Here is an 18,585-nt window from a genome sequence, read left to right as displayed (position 1 = left end):
ACAGAGGGGAGGTAGATGCTTCTCAGTATATACACATAGAGGGGAGGTAGATGCTTCTCAGTATATACACATAGAGGGGAGGTAGATTCTCCTCAGCATATACACATAGAGGGGAGGTAGATTCTCCTCAGTATATACACATAGAGTGGAGGTAGATTCTCCTCAGTATATACACATAGAGGGGAGGTAGATTCTCCTCAGTATATACACATAGAGTGGAGGTAGATTCTCCTCAGTATATACACATAGAGGGGAGGTAGATTCTCCTCAGTATATACACATAGAGGTGAGGTAGATCCTCCTCAGTATATACACACAGAGGGGAGGTAGATGCTTCTCAGTATGTACACATAGAGGGGAGGTAGATGCTTCTCAGTATATACACATATAGGGGAGGTAGATTCTCCTCAGTATACACACATAGAGGGGAGGTAGATTCTCCTCAGTGTATACACAGAGGTGAGGTAGATTCTCCTCAGTATATACACAGAGGTGAGGTAGATTCTTCTCAGTATATACCCTTAGAGGTGAGGTAGATTCTCCTCAGTATATACACACAGAGGGGAGGTAGATTCTCCTCAGTATATACACATAGAGGTGAGTTAGATCCTCCTCAGTATATACATATAGGGGAGGTAGATTCTTCTCAGTATATACACATAGAGGGGAGGTAGATTCTCCTCAGTATATACACATAGAGGTGCGGTAGATTCTCCTCAGTATATACACAGAGGTGAGGTAGATTCTTCTCAGTATATACCCTTAGAGGTGAGGTAGATTCTCCTCAGTATATACCCTTAGAGGTGAGGTAGATTCTCCTCAGTATATACACATAGAGGGGAGGTAGATTCTCCTCAGTATATACACATAGAGGGGAGGTAGATTCTCCTCAGTATATACACATAGAGGTAAGGCAGATTCTCCTCAGTACATACACATAGAGGAGAGGTAGATTCTCCTCAGTATATAAATACAGAGGTCACGTAGATTCTCCTCAGTATATACACACAGAGGTGAGGTAGATTCTCCTCAGTATATACACATAGATGTGAGGTAGATTCTCCTCAGTATATACACATAGATGTGAGGTAGATTCTCCTCAGTATATACACATAGAGGTGAGGTAGATTCTCCTCAGTATATACACATAGAGGTGAGGTAGATTCTCCTCAGTATATACAGATAGACGTGAGGTAGATTCTCCTAAGTATACACATAGAGGGGAGGTAGATTCTCCTCAGTATATACACAGAGAGGGGAGATAGATCCTCATCAGTATATACACCTAGAGGTGAGGTAGATTCTCCTCAGTATATACACATAGAGGGGAGGTAGATTCTCCTCAGTATATACACATGCAGGTGAGGTAGATTCTCCTCAGTATATACACATAGAGGGGAGATAGATCCTCCTGAGTATATACACATAGAGGTGAGGTAGATTCTCCTCAGTGTATACACATAGATGTGAGGTAGATTCTCCTCAGTATATACACACAGAGGTGAGGTAGATTCTCCTCAGTATATACACACAGAGGTGAGGTAGATTCTTCTCAATATATAGACATAGAGGGGGGGGGGGTAGATTCTCCTCAGTATATACACACAGAGGTAAGTTAGATTTTCCTCAGTATATACACATACAGGGAAGGTAGATTCTCCTCAGTATATACACACAGAGGTGAGGTAGATTCTGCTCAGTATATACACATAGAGGTGAGGTAGATTCTTCTCCGTATATACAAATAGAGGTGAGGTAGTTTCTCCTCAGTATATGTACATAGCGGTGAGGTAGATTCTCCTCAGTATATATACACATAGAGGTGAGGTAGATTCTCCTCAGTATATACACACATAGAGGTGAGGTAGATTCTCCTCAGTATATACACATAGAGGGGAGGTAGATTCTCCTCAGTATATACACATAGATGTGAGGTAGATTCTCCTCAGTATATACCCATAGAGGGGAGGTAGATTCTCCTCAGTATATACTCATAGAGGTAAGGTAGATTCTCCTCAGTACATACACATAGAGGAGAGGTAGATTCTCCTCAGTATATACATACAGAGGTCACGTAGATTCTCCTCAGTATATACACATAGAGGTGAGGTAGATTCTCCTCAGTATGTACACATAGACGTGAGGTAGATTCTCCTCAGTATATACACATAGAGGTGAGGTAGATTCCCCTCAGTATATACACAGAGAGGTGAGGTAGATTCTCCTCAGTATATACACATAGAGGTGAGGTAGATTCTCCTCAGTATATACACATAGAGCGGAGGTAGATTCTTCTCAGTATATACACATAGAGGGGAGGTAGATTCTCCACAGTATATACACACAGAGGTGAGGAAGATTCTCCTCAGTATATACACATACAGGTGAGGTAGATTCTCATCAGTATATACACATAGAGGGGAGGTAGATTCTCCTCAGTATATACACAGAGGGGAGGTAAATTCTCCTCAGTATATACACATAGAGGGGAGATAGATCCTCCTCAGCATATACACCTAGAGGGGAGGTAGATTCTCCTCAGTATATACACATAGAGGGGAGGTAGATTCTCCTCAGTATATACACATACAGGTGAGGTAGATTCTCCTCAGTATATAAATACAGAGGTCACGTAGATTCTCCTCAGTATATACACACAGAGGTGAGGTAGATTCTCCTCAGTATATACACATAGATGTGAGGTAGATTCTCCTCAGTATATACACATAGATGTGAGGTAGATTCTCCTCAGTATATACACATAGAGGTGAGGTACATTCTCCTCAGTATATACACATAGAGGTGAGATAGATTCTCCTCAGTATACACACATAGACGTGAGGTAGATTCTCCTAAGTATACACATAGAGGGGAGGTAGATTCTCCTCAGTATATACACACAGACGTGAGGTAGATTCTTATCAATATATACACATAGAGGGGGGGGTAGATTCTCCTCATTATATATACACACAGAGGTAAGGTAGATTTTCCTCAGTATATACACATAGAGGGGAGATAGATCCTCCTCAGTATATACACATAGAGGTGAGGTAGATTCTCCTCAGTGTATAAACATAGATGTGAGGTAGATTCTCCTCAGTATATACACCTAGAGGTGAGGTAGATTCTCCTCAGTATATACACACAGAGGTGAGGTAGATTCTTCTCAATATATACACATAGAGGGGGGGGGGTAGATTCTCCTCAGTATATACACACACAGAGGTAAGGTAGATTTTCCTCAGTATATACACATAGAGGTGAGGTAGATTCTTCTCCGTATATACAAATAGAGGTGAGGTAGTTTCTCCTCAGTATATGTACATAGCGGTGAGGTAGATTCTCCTCAGTATATATACACATAGAGGTGAGGTAGATTCTCCTCAGTATATATACATATAGGGGAGGTAGATTCTCCTCAGTATATACACACAGAGGTGAGGTAGATTCTTCTCAGTATATACACATAGAGGTGAGGTAGATTCTCCCCAGTATATACACATAGAGGTGGGGTACATTCTACTCAGTATATACACAAAGAGGAGGGGTAGATTTTCCTCAGTATATACACATAGAGGGATGGTAGATTCTCCTCAGTATATACACACAGAGGTGAGGTAGATTCTCCTCAGTATATACACACAGAGGTGAGGTAGATTCTCATCAGTATATACCCATAGAGGGGAGGTAGATTCTCCTCAGTATATACACATAGAGGGGAGGTAAATTCTCCTCAGTATATACACATAGAGGGGAGATAGATCCTCCTCAGTATATACACCTAGAGGGGAGGTAGATTCTCCTCAGTGTATACACATAGAGGGGAGGTAGATTCTCCTCAGTATATACACATAGAGGGGAGGTAGATCCTCCTCAGTATATACACATAGAGGGGAGGTAGATTCTCCTCAGTATATACACACAGAGGTGAGGTAGATTCTGCTCAGTATATACATATAGAGGTGAGGTAGATTCTTCTCCGTATATACAAATAGAGGTGAGGTAGTTTCTCCTCAGTATATGTACATAGCGGTGAGGTAGATTCTCCTCAGTATAAATACACATAGAGGTGAGGTAGATTCTCCTCAGTATATACACATAGAGGGGAAGTAGATTCTCCTCAGTATATACACACAGAGGTGAGGTAGATTCTCCTCAGTATATACACATAGAGGTGAGGTAGATTCTCCTCAGTATATACACATAGAGGTGAGGTAGATTCTCCTCAGTATATACACACATAGAGGTGAGGTAGATTCTCCTCAGTATATATACATATAGGGGAGGTAGATTCTCCTCAGTATATACACACAGAGGTGAGGTAGATTCTTCTCAGTATATACACATAGAGGTGGGGTAGATTCTCCTCAGTATATACACATAGATGTGAGGTAGATTCTCCTCAGTATATACACATAGAGGTGAGGTAGATTCTCCTCAGTATATACACATAGAGGTGAGGTAGATTCTCCTCAGTATATACACATAGAGGTGAGGTAGATTCTCCTCAGTATATACACACATAGAGGTGAGGTAGATTCTCCTCAGTATATATACATATAGGGGAGGTAGATTCTCCTCAGTATATACACACAGAGGTGAGGTAGATTCTTCTCAGTATATACACATAGAGGTGGGGTAGATTCTACTCAGTATATACACAAAGAGGAGGGGTAGATTTTCCTCAGTATATACACATAGAGGGATGGTAGATTCTCCTCAGTATATACACACAGAGGTGAGGTAGATTCTCCTCAGTATATACACATAGAGGTGAGGTAGATTCTCATCAGTATATACCCTTAGAGGGGAGGTAGATTCTCCTCAGTATATACACATAGAGGGGAGGTAAATTCTCCTCAGTATATACACATAGAGGGGAGATAGATCCTCCTCAGTATATACACCTAGAGGGGAGGTAGATTCTCCTCAGTATATACACATAGAGGGGAGGTAGATTCTCCTCAGTATATACACATAGAGGGGAGGTAGATCCTCCTCAGTATATACACATAGAGGGGAGGTAGATTCTCCTCAGTATATACACACAGAGGTGAGGTAGATTCTCCTCAGTATATACACATAGAGGTGAGGTAGATTCTCATCAGTATATACCCATAGAGGGGAGGTAGATTCTCCTCAGTATATACACATAGAGGGGAGGTAAATTCTCCTCAGTATATACACATAGAGGGGAGATAGATCCTCCTCAGTATATACACCTAGAGGGGAGGTAGATTCTCCTCAGTATATACACATAGAGGTGAGGTAGATTCTCCTCAGTATATACACATACAGGTGAGGTAGATTCTCCTCAGTATATACACATAGATGTGAAGTAGATTCTCCTCAGTATATACACATAGAGGGTAGGTAGATTCTCCTCAGTATATACACATAGAGGTGAGGTAGATTCTCCTCAGTATATACACCTAGAGGGGAGGTAGATTCTCCTCAGTATATACACATAGAGGGGAGATAGATCCTCCTCAGTATATACACCTAGAGGGGAGGTAGATTCTCCTCAGTATATACACATAGAGGGGAGATAGATCCTCCTCAGTATATACACATAGAGGTGAGGTAGATTCTCCTCAGTGTATAAACATAGATGTGAGGTAGATTCTCCTCAGTATATACACATAGAGGTGAGGTAGATTCTCCTCAGTATATACACACAGAGGTGAGGTAGATTCTTCTCAATATATACACATAGAGGGGGGGGGGGGGTAGATTCTCCTCAGTATATACACACAGAGGTAAGGTAGATTTTCCTCAGTATATACACATAGAGGTGAGGTAGATTCTGCTCAGTATATACACATAGAGGTGAGGTAGATTCTTCTCCGTATATACAAATAGAGGTGAGGTAGTTTCTCCTCAGTATATGTACATAGCGGTGAGGTAGATTCTCCTCAGTATATACACACACAGAGGTGAGGTAGATTCTCCTCAGTATATACACATAGAGGGGAAGAAGATTCTCCTCAGTATATACACATAGAGGTGAGGTAGATTCTCCTCAGTATATACACATAGAGGTGAGATAGATCCTCCTCAGTATATACACATAGAGGTGAGGTAGATTCTCCTCAGTGTATAAACATAGATGTGAGGTAGATTCTCCTCAGTATATACACCTAGAGGTGAGGTAGATTCTCCTCAGTATATACACACAGAGGTGAGGTAGATTCTTCTCAATATATACACATAGAGGGGGGGGGTAGATTCTCCTCAGTATATACACACACAGAGGTAAGGTAGATTTTCCTCAGTATATACACATAGAGGTGAGGTAGATTCTGCTCAGTATATACACATAGAGGTGAGGTAGATTCTTCTCCGTATATACAAATAGAGGTGAGGTAGTTTCTCCTCAGTATATGTACATAGCGGTGAGGTAGATTCTCCTCAGTATATATACACATAGAGGTGAGGTAGATTCTCCTCAGTATATACACAAAGAGGATGGGTAGATTCTTCTCAGTATATACACATAGAGGGGAGGTAGATTCTCCTCAGTATATACACATATAGGGGAGGTAGATTCTCCTCAGTATATACACATAGAGGGTAGGTAGATTCTCCTCAGTATATACACATAGAGGTGAGGTAGATTCTCCTCAGTATATACACATAGATGTGAGGTAGATTCTCCTCAGTATATACACACACAGAGGTGAGGTAGATTCTCCTCAGTATATACACACAGAGGTGAGGTAGATTCTCCTCAGTATATACACATAGAGGGGAGGTAGATTCTTCTCATTATATACACATAGAGGTGAGGTAGATTCTCCTCAGTATATACACATAGAGGGGAGATAGATCCTCCTCAGTATATACACATAGAGGTGAGGTAGATTCTCCTCAGTGTATAAACATAGATGTGAGGTAGATTCTCCTCAGTATATACACATAGAGGTGAGGTAGATTCTCCTCAGTATATACACACAGAGGTGAGGTAGATTCTTCTCAATATATACACATAGAGGGGGGGGGGGTAGATTCTCCTCAGTATATACACACAGAGGTAAGGTAGATTTTCCTCAGTATATACACATAGAGGTGAGGTAGATTCTGCTCAGTATATACACATAGAGGTGAGGTAGATTCTTCTCCGTATATACAAATAGAGGTGAGGTAGTTTCTCCTCAGTATATGTACATAGCGGTGAGGTAGATTCTCCTCAGTATATATACACATAGAGGTGAGGTAGATTCTCCTCAGTATATACACACATAGAGGTGAGGTAGATTCTCCTCAGTATATATACATATAGGGGAGGTAGATTCTCCTCAGTATATACACACAGAGGTGAGGTAGATTCTTCTCAGTATATACACATAGAGGGGAGGTAGATTCTTCTCAGTATATACACATAGAGGTGAGGTAGATTCTCCCCAGTATATACACATAGAGGTGGGGTAGATTCTCCTCAGTATATACACATAGAGGTGGGGTAGATTCTCCTCAGTATATACACATAGAGGGGAGGTAGATTCTCCTCAGTATATACACATAGGGGGAGGTAGATTCTCCTCAGTATATACACATACAGGGAAGGTAGATTCTCCTCAGTATATACACACAGAGGTGAGGTAGATTATGCTCAGTATACACACATAGAGGTGAGGTAGATTCTTCTCCGTATATACAAATAGAGGTGAGGTAGTTTCTCCTCAGTATATGTACATAGCGGTGAGGTAGATTCTCCTCAGTATATATACACATAGAGGTGAGGTAGATTCTCCTCAGTATATACACACATAGAGGTGAGGTAGATTCTCCTCAGTATATATACATATAGGGGAGGTAGATTCTCCTCAGTATATACACACAGAGGTGAGGTAGATTCTTCTCAGTATATACACATAGAGGTGAGGTAGATTCTCCCCAGTATATACACATAGAGGTGGGGTAGATTCTACTCAGTATATACACAAAGAGGAGGGGTAGATTTTCCTCAGTATATACACATAGAGGGGAGGTAGATTCTCCTCAGTATATACACATAGATGTGAGGTAGATTCTCCTCAGTATATACACACAGAGGTGAGGTAGATTCTCCTCAGTATATACACACAGAGGTGAGGTAGATTCTCCTCAGTATATAGCCATAGAGGAGAGGTAGATTCTCCTCAGTATATACACATAGAGGGATGGTAAATTCTCCTCAGTATATACACATAGAGGGGAGGTAGATTCTCCTCAGTATATACTCATAGAGGTAAGGTAGATTCTCCTCAGTACATACACATAGAGGAGAGGTAGATTCTCCTCAGTATATACATACAGAGGTCACATAGATTCTCCTCAGTATATACACATAGAGGTGAGGTAGATTCTCCTCAGTATGTACACATAGACGTGAGGTAGATTCTCCTCAGTATATACACATAGAGGTGAGGTAGATTCCCCTCAGTATATACACATAGAGGGGAGGTAGATTCTCCTCAGTATATACACATAGAGCGGAGGTAGATTCTTCTCAGTATATACACATAGAGGGGAGGTAGATTCTCCTCAGTATATACACACAGAGGTGAGGTAGATTCTCCTCAGTATATACACATAGAGGTGAGGTAGATTCTCATCAGTATATACACATAGAGGGGAGGTAGATTCTCCTCAGTATATACACATAGAGGGGAGGTAAATTCTCCTCAGTATATACACATAGAGGGGAGATAGATCCTCCTCAGTATATACACCTATAGGGGAGGTAGATTCTCCTCAGTATATACACATAGAGGGGAGGTAGATTTTCCTCAGTATATACACATACAGGTGAGGTAGATTCTCCTCAGTATATACACATAGATGTGAAGTAGATTCTCCTCAGTATATACACATAGAGGGTAGGTAGATTCTCCTCAGTATATACACATAGAGGTGAGGTAGATTCTCCTCAGTATATACACATAGAGGGGAGGTAGATTCTCATCAGTATATACACATAGAGGGGAGATAGATCCTCCTCAGTATATACACCTAGAGGGGAGGTAGATTCTCCTCAGTATATACACACAGAGGGGAGGTAGATTCTCCTCAGTATATACACACAGAGGTGAGGTAGATTCTCCTCAGTATATACAGATAGATGTGAGGTAGATTCTCCTCAGTATATACACATAGAGGTGAGGTAGATTCTCCTCAGTATATACACATAGATGTGAAGTAGATTCTCCTCAGTATATACACATAGATGTGAAGTAGATTCTCCTCAGTATATACACATAGAGCGGAGGTAGATTCTCCTCAGTATATACACATAGAGGGTAGGTAGATTCTCCTCAGTATATACACATAGAGGTGAGGTAGATTCTCATCAGTATATACACATAGAGGTGAAGTAGATTCTCCTCAGTATATACACACACAGAGGTGAGGTAGATTCTCCTCAGTATATACACACAGAGGTGAGGTAGATTCTCCTCAGTATATACACATAGAGGGGAGGTAGATTCTCCTCAGTATATACACATAGATGTGAGGTAGATGCTCCTCAGTATATACACCTAGAGGTGAGGTAGATTCTCCTCAGTATATACACACAGAGGTGAGGTAGATTCTTCTCAATATATACACATAGAGGGGGGGGGGGGTAGATTCTCCTCAGTATATACACACAGAGGTTAGGTAGATTCTCCTCAGTATATACACATAGAGGTGAGGTAGATTCTCATCAGTATATACACATAGAGGGGAGGTAGATTCTCCTCAGTATATACACATAGAGGGGAGGTAAATTCTCCTCAGTATATACACAGAGGGGAGATAGATCCTCCTCAGTATATACACCTAGAGGGGAGGTAGATTCTCCTCAGTATATACACCTAGAGGGGAGGTAGATTCTCCTCAGTATATACACATACAGGTGAGGTAGATTCTCCTCAGTATATACACACAGAGGTGAGGTAGATTCTCCTCAGTATATACACACAGAGGTGAGGTAGATTCTCCTCAGTATATACACACAGAGGTAAGGTGGATTTTCCTCAGTATATACACATAGAGGTGAGGTAGATTCTCCTCAGTATATACACAGAGAGGTGAGGTAGATTCTCCTCAGTATATACACACAGAGGTGAGGTAGATTCTCCTCAGTATATACACATAGGGGTGAGGTAGATTCTCCTCAGTATATACACATAGGGGTGAGGTAGATTCTCCTCAGTATATACACATAGAGGTGAGATAGATTCTCCTCAGTATATACACAGAGAGGGGAGGTAGATTCTTCTCAATATATACACATAGAGGGGAGGTAGATTCTCCTCAGCATATACACATAGAGGGGAGGTAGATTCTTCTCAGTATATACACATAGAGGGGAGGTAGATTCTCCTCAGTATATACACACACAGAGGTGAGGTAGATTCTCCTCAGTATATACACAGAGAGGTGAGGTAGATTCTCCTCAGTATATACACATAGAGGTGAGGTAGATTCTCCTCAGTATATACACATAGAGGTTAGGTAGATTCTCCTCAGTATATACACATAGAGGTGAGGTGGATTCTCCTCAGTATATACACATAGAGGTTAGGTAGATTCTCCTCAGTATATACACATAGAGGTGAGGTAGATTATCCTCAGTATATACACATAGATGTGAGGTAGATTCTCCTCAGTATATACACATAGATGTGAGGTAGATTCTCCTCAATATATACACACAGAGGTGAGGTAGATTCTCCTCAGTATATACACATAGAGGTGAGGTGGATTCTCCTCAGTACATGCAGTTTTTCACAGTTTAATATTGAAGTTGCAACACTATTACTTTTCCTGTTTAGGACCTATAGAATGCTCCTGCCAAATTTCACGTTTGTACGACATCGGGAAGTTAGAGAATTAGTGGTGAGTCAGTGAGGGCTTTCGCCTTTATATATATATATATATCTAGGGTGGGATGTTACTGTAGAGCTGTGATAGATGCACTTGTGGCGGGATAGAATATTAGGAGGCTATGACTATGGAGCGCTGGATTGTGGATATTACTGAGTCTCCTGCTCTTGTGTTAACAGCTTCGCCCCTGCCTTCCCCTGCAGACGCGCTTATAGCTTCCAGCAAGGCCTTTGGCTGATAATCGTCATATGACCTGGAATTACAATCATAGACACCTTTTCCACTACATTTCGCTAGACGTCTAATTTCCTGCCTATAAGACAATGGAGGTGGAGCTTCAGATGTAGCAGTCGTTAGGATGACCTTGTAGTTAACAGCTATGGACACTTTTATGGGTAACGTGGTTTCTCATTTAAATACATGTATCTTGGGTTGACAATCATTCTTACGTTAGGGTTTAATTAAAGGGGTTGTCCAAATGAGATAAAGGCTTCTTATCGGGTCCCCCATGCAACAAAATAACAAGCCAGCTAATCCTCCCTTCTGCCTGCTCATTCCCAGCCGAGGGCCTCAGGTCTTCCTGCTTACGCCATCTTTATAGACTGCAGTCAGCCTGAGCCATCTACAAACAAGCTGCTGCAGCCAATGACAGTGATTAGTGCTGAGCACCGTCATTGGCTGCAGCAGCTGGCCTATGGGACATCACAGGCTGCCTGCAGCCTGTAAACAGACAGAACAGTGGAGACCGAAGCTGGTGGCGGCAGACAAGCGGGAGCACGGAAAGGTGTTGTTATTTTCACTATAGGGAACCCAATGAAGGCCTTTATATAAGTGGACAGCCTCTTTAGTTTGGTCAACAGGAGATCCATCAGTGAGGCTGGACTGTCGGCTGAGGGCACATCACACGGCCATTTTTCATTTTCCTCAAAAAAAAGTAAAAATAAGAACAATAAAGTTTTACGATGGGGTCGATACGTAGCTGCTGCCGCCTCACTTGTGATGTTATGGCTGCTGCCGCCTCACCTGTGATGTTATGGCTGCTGCCGCCTCACCTGTGATGTTATGGCTGCTGCTTGCCTCACCTGTGATGTTATGGCTGCTGCCGCCTCACCTGTGATGTTATGGCTGCTGCTTGCCTCACCTGTGATGTTATGGCTGCTGCTTGCCTCACCTGTGATGTTATGGCTGCTGCCGCCTCACCTGTGATGTTATGGCTGCTGCCGCCTCACCTGTGATGTTATGGCTGCTGCCGCCTCACCTGTGATGTTATGGCTGCTGCCGCCTCACCTGTGATGTTATGGCTGCTGCCGCCTCACCTGTGATGTTATGGCTGCTGCCGCCTCACCTGTGATGTTATGGCTGCTGCCGCCTCACCTGTGATGTTATGGCTGCTGCTTGCCTCACCTGTGATGTTATGGCTGCTGCTGCCTCACCTGTGATGTTATGGCTGCTGCTTGCCTCACCTGTGATGTTATGGCTGCTGCCGCCTCACCTGTGATGTTATGGCTGCTGCCGCCTCACCTGTGATGTTATGGCTGCTGCCGCCTCACCTGTGATGTTATGGCTGCTGCCGCCTCACCTGTGATGTTATGGCTGCTGCTTGCCTCACCTGTGATGTTATGGCTGCTGCTTGCCTCACCTGTGATGTTATGGCTGCTGCTTGCCTCACCTGTGATGTTATGGCTGCTGCTGCCTCACCTGTGATGTTATGGCTGCTGCTTGCCTCACCTGTGATGTTATGGCTGCTGCCGCCTCACCTGTGATGTTATGGCTGCTGCCGCCTCACCTGTGATGTTATGGCTGCTGCCGCCTCACCTGTGATGTTATGGCTGCTGCCGCCTCACCTGTGATGTTATGGCTGCTGCTTGCCTCACCTGTGATGTTATGGCTGCTGCTTGCCTCACCTGTCATGTTATGGCTGCTGCCGCCTCACCTGTGATGTTATGGCTGCTGCCGCCTCACCTGTGATGTTATGGCTGCTGCCGCCTCACCTGTGATGTTATGGCTGCTGCCGCCTCACCTGTGATGTTATGGCTGCTGCCGCCTCACCTGTGATGTTATGGCTGCTGCCGCCTCACCTGTGATGTTATGGCTGCTGCTTGCCTCACCTGTGATGTTATGGCTGCTGCTTGCCTCACCTGTGATGTTATGGCTGCTGCTTGCCTCACCTGTGATGTTATGGCTGCTGCTTGCCTCACCTGTGATGTTATGGCTGCTGCCGCCTCACCTGTGATGTTATGGCTGCTGCTTGCCTCACCTGTGATGTTATGGCTGCTGCTTGCCTCACCTGTGATGTTATGGCTGCTGCTGCCTCACCTGTGATGTTATGGCTGCTGCTGCCTCACCTGTGATGTTATGGCTGCTGCTGCCTCACCTGTGATGTTATGGCTGCTGCTGCCTCACCTGTGATGTTATGGCTGCTGCTTGCCTCACCTGTGATGTTATGGCTGCTGCCGCCTCACCTGTGATGTTATGGCTGCTGCCGCCTCACCTGTGAAGTTATGGCTGCTGCCGCCTCACCTGTGATGTTATGGCTGCTGCCGCCTCACCTGTGATGTTATGGCTGCTGCTGCCTCACCTGTGATGTTATGGCTGCTGCTGCCTCACCTGTGATGTTATGGCTGCTGCTTGCCTCACCTGTGATGTTATGGCTGCTGCTTGCCTCACCTGTGATGTTATGGCTGCTGCCGCCTCACCTGTGATGTTATGGCTGCTGCCGCCTCACCTGTGATGTTATGGCTGCTGCTGCCTCACCTGTGATGTTATGGCTGCTGCTGCCTCACCTGTGATGTTATGGCTGCTGCTTGCCTCACCTGTGATGTTATGGCTGCTGCCGCCTCACCTGTGATGTTATGGCTGCTGCCGCCTCACCTGTGATGTTATGGCTGCTGCTTGCCTCACCTGTGATGTTATGGCTGCTGCCGCCTCACCTGTGATGTTATGGCTGCTGCCGCCTCACCTGTGATGTTATGGCTGCTGCCGCCTCACCTGTGATGTTATGGCTGCTGCCGCCTCACCTGTGATGTTATGGCTGCTGCCGCCTCACCTGTGATGTTATGGCTGCTGCCGCCTCACCTGTGATGCTATACACTGAATAAAGAAGCAATCTTTTAACGGATGCTGCCTGGATGACTTCTATTTCCTCTTCTATGGAACCCTCCCACAATCCTCACCTTCTGGCTTTACTTTTATCAGCGGCCAAATTAATCATTCCCCTCCTATGGAGAGAGAACGTCCCCCACTCTGGACCTTTGGAGGGACAAAGCTTCTCAAATCTACAGGTTCGAAGAGTTAGCGGCTTGGGAGAGAGAAAACAGAGAGTCTTCTGGTGACTGGAAGCCCTGGATTCACTTTGCATCATCCTAATAGGATCAAAGGTCCCCAATCCGAATCCTGATCAGCCAAGTGTCAATGTGGCTGTCACTACTGCCTCAGCACGGCCTTCCTGGTTTATGTTACGCTATCCATTCTTCTCTCGCAGGCTGGCTGTCGTTTCGCTGCGCACAATTGGCGGTGCCCAGTTCTATGAGCCTTGCCTGTTGGGTTGGTAACGGATATCCAGCCCTGTACTGTAATGTTATTATGTATCTTATCCGCCCCGTTGTCCCGTTTCCACCATGCCCGCCCGGCCGGCTCTCTTCACTTTCACTAGCTTACGCCTTTATTACATTGGAACGCTCATTTCTTTTCAACGTGAAATAAATAAAAAAGAGATTGTTAAAATATATATATATTTAGTATCGCCGCGTCTGTAAAAGTCCGACCTATCAGAGTAACGCATTATTTACCCCGCGGTGAGCGGTGTCCAGAAAAACCAAACAAGACACAAAACAAAAATGTAACAATCAAAAAGCTCTCTGCATTCCAGAATAATATCAGCGGAAACGCCAGGACGTCCCCCCAAAATGAGCCCCCGCACAACTACGGGGACGGAAAACGGAAACGGCATTGTGTGCAGAGGATGGCGGCAGAAAAGAATTAGAGAAAATACAAGCAGTGCAGCAAAAACCCCTCTAGAAGTTTGGTATCAGCGTAATCGTAGCGACCCACAGAAGAAAGTGATCAGATGGCCAGAAGATCTTCTAGAAGGTTCCCAACGAGAATCCTGCTCATATTACCCACCAGCAGCGATCTCAGCGTCACGCACATAATACAGCGTTACCATGTGACCGAGGGGCACATAATACAGCGTTACCATGTGACCGAGGGGCACATAATACAGCGTTACCATGTGACCGAGGGGCACAGAATACAGCGTTACCATGTGACCGAGGGGCACGTAATACAGCGTTACCATGTGACCGAGGGGCACATAATACAGCGTTACCATGTGACCGAGGGGCACGTAATACAGCGTTACCATGTGACCGAGGGGCACATAATACAGCGTTACCATGTGACCGAAGGGCACGTAATACAGCGTTACCATGTGACCGAGGGGCACATAATACAGCGTTACCATGTGACCGAGGGGCACGTAATACAGCGTTACCATGTGACCGAGGGGCACATAATACAGCGTTACCATGTGACCGAGGGGCACGTAATACAGCGTTACCATGTGACCGAGGGGCACATAATACAGCGTTACCATGTGACCGAAGGGCACGTAATACAGCGTTACCATGTGACCGAGGGGCACATAATACAGCGTTACCATGTGACCGAGGGGCACGTAATACAGCGTTACCATGTGACCGAGGGGCACATAATACAGCGTTACCATGTGACCGAGGGGCACGTAATACAGCGTTACCATGTGACCGAGGGGCACGTAATACAGCGTTACCATGTGACCGAGGGGCACATAATACAGCGTTACCATGTGACCGAGGGGCACATAATACAGCGTTACCATGTGACCGAGGGGCACATAATACAGCGTTACCATGTGACCGAGGGGCACATAATACAGCGTTACCATGTGACCGAGGGGCACATAATACAGCGTTACCATGTGACCGAGGGGCACATAATACAGCGTTACCATGTGACCGAGGGGCACGTAATACAGCGTTACCATGTGACCGAGGGGCACGTAATACAGCGTTACCATGTGACCGAGGGGCACGTAATACAGCGTTACCATGTGACCGAGGGGCACATAATACAGCGTCACCATGTGACCGAGGGGCACGTAATACAGCGTTACCAAGTGACCGAGGGGCACGTAATACAGCGTTACCATGTGACCGAGGGGCACATAATACAGCGTTACCATGTGACCGAGGGGCACATAATACAGCGTTACCATGTGACCGAGGGGCACATAATACAGCGTTACCATGTGACCGAGGGGCACATAATACAGCGTTACCATGTGACCGAGGGGCACATAATACAGCGTTACCATGTGACCGAGGGGCACGTAATACAGCGTTACCATGTGACCGAGGGGCACATAATACAGCGTTACCATGTGACCGAGGGGCACGTAATACAGCGTTACCATGTGACCGAGGGGCACGTAATACAGCGTTACCATGTGACCGAGGGGCACGTAATACAGCGTTACCATGTGACCGAGGGGCACGTAATACAGCGTTACCATGTGACCGAGGGGCACGTAATACAGCGTTACCATGTGACCGAGGGGCACGTAATACAGCGTTACCATGTGACCGAGGGGCACGTAATACAGCGTTACCATGTGACCGAGGGGCACGTAATACAGCGTTACCATGTGACCGAGGGGCACGTAATACAGCGTTACCATGTGACCGAGGGGCACGTAATACAGCGTTACCATGTGACCGAGGGGCACGTAATACAGCGTTACCATGTGACCGAGGGGCACATAATACAGCGTTACCATGTGACCGAGGGGCACGTAATACAGCGTTACCATGTGACCGAGGGGCACGTAATACAGCGTTACCATGTGACCGAGGGGCACGTAATACAGCGTTACCATGTGACCGAGGGGCACATAATACAGCGTTACCATGTGACCGAGGGGCACATAATACAGCGTTACCATGTGACCGAGGGGCACATAATACAGCGTTACCATGTGACCGAGGGGCACGTAATACAGCGTTACCATGTGACCGAGGGGCACGTAATACAGCGTTACCATGTGACCGAGGGGCACTTAATACAGCGTTACCATGTGACCGAGGGGCCCATAATACAGCGTTACCATGTGACCGAGGGGCACGTAATACAGCGTTACCATGTGACCGAGGGGCACATAATACAGCGTTACCATGTGACCGAGGGGCACGTAATACAGCGTTACCATGTGACCGAGGGGCACGTAATACAGCGTTACCATGTGACCGAGGGGCCCGTAATACAGCGTTACCATGTGACCGAGGGGCACTTAATACAGCGTTACCATGTGACCGAGGGGCACATAATACAGCGTTACCATGTGACCGAGGGGCACATAATACAGCGTTACCATGTGACCGAGGGGCACATAATACAGCGTTACCATGTGACCGAGGGGCACATAATACAGCGTTACCATGTGACCGAGGGGCACATAATACAGCGTTACCATGTGACCGAGGGGCACGTAATACAGCGTTACCATGTGACCGAGGGGCACATAATACAGCGTTACCATGTGACCGAGGGGCACATAATACAGCGTTACCATGTGACCGAGGGGCACGTAATACAGCGTTACCATGTGACCGAGGGGCACGTAATACAGCGTTACCATGTGACCGAGGGGCACGTAATACAGCGTTACCATGTGACCGAGGGGCACATAATACAGCGTTACCATGTGACCGAGGGGCACATAATACAGCGTTACCATGTGACCGAGGGGCACATAATACAGCGTTACCATGTGACCGAGGGGCACGTAATACAGCGTTACCATGTGACCGAGGGGCACGTAATACAGCGTTACCATGTGACCGAGGGGCACATAATACAGCGTTACCATGTGACCGAGGGGCACGTAATACAGCGTTACCATGTGACCGAGGGGCACGTAATACAGCGTTACCATGTGACCGAGGGGCACATAATACAGCGTTACCATGTGACCGAGGGGCACGTAATACAGCGTTACCATGTGACCGAGGGGCTGGCGTCCCTGCGCCCCCACGCACACGGTTGGCCCTTAGGGGCTGCAGGGATGTCCTATATGAGCAGGCTTCTTCTATCTCGGAGGGGCTTCCTGGCATTTCCTTCAGATTCTGTTTTTGAAATGTTTTTATTATAGCTGTAACTTCTGATCATTTTTGCTGCTTCTGGGTGGTCATAGTAATAAGTATGTCGGACTGACATGTTCGGTGGGATTATAGTGGTCTCCATCTAGGATCACTTACCATCTTCATCAAACACAGTTTGTCCTGGGAAGACTTTGCTGCCGATCTGTATCTGACCGGGTAGGAAGACGGGGGCCGGCAGCTTGTTGTCCTTGCAGAGTCTGGTCAGTATCTCGCTGGGCTTGGTGCTGTCCCTCCAGGCGTTATAGCCCTCTCTAGACAGAAGACAATACAGCATTTAGTGAAAGCCATCGTCACCTTCCTGCACTTCTCCTTACAGCTCACATCTGCAGGGGGCGACAAAGAGCACAGAACAAAGCTCCTCCCAGGAAACAGTGATGATGAAATCCGCGCTTTATCCTGATGCATGATGGGAATTAGGATCTGAACACCAGAATGGGATTTTGTTAAACTAAATGTATATTTTTCTTTAACCGTATCATGTAGGGTCCGCACAGATCATGTGGGCAGGCAGGGGCGAAGCTTCAGGCATTAC

At 45.5% G+C, this 18,585-nt stretch overlaps 1 protein-coding gene across 5 annotated transcripts in view; it reads right to left on the bottom strand.

Annotated features, from left to right (window-relative positions):
- Positions 1–18,585, bottom strand: part of FER1L6 (fer-1 like family member 6) — a 274,935-nt gene that overhangs the window by 63,509 nt on the left and 192,841 nt on the right. For all 5 annotated transcript variants that reach the window (XM_066578811.1, XM_066578813.1, XM_066578810.1 and 2 more), the window contains one exon: positions 18,150–18,304. In XM_066578811.1, the coding sequence (XP_066434908.1) occupies positions 18,150–18,304 (155 nt within the window). The remainder of the gene's footprint in view (positions 1–18,149; positions 18,305–18,585) is intronic.

This window comes from Eleutherodactylus coqui, chromosome 9 (genome assembly GCF_035609145.1).
Source record: "Eleutherodactylus coqui strain aEleCoq1 chromosome 9, aEleCoq1.hap1, whole genome shotgun sequence".
In the NCBI taxonomy this organism is placed as follows: Eukaryota; Metazoa; Chordata; class Amphibia; order Anura; family Eleutherodactylidae; genus Eleutherodactylus; species Eleutherodactylus coqui.
Note: the sequence above shows the minus strand (reverse complement) of the source record. Positions and strands in the feature narration are given on the sequence as shown.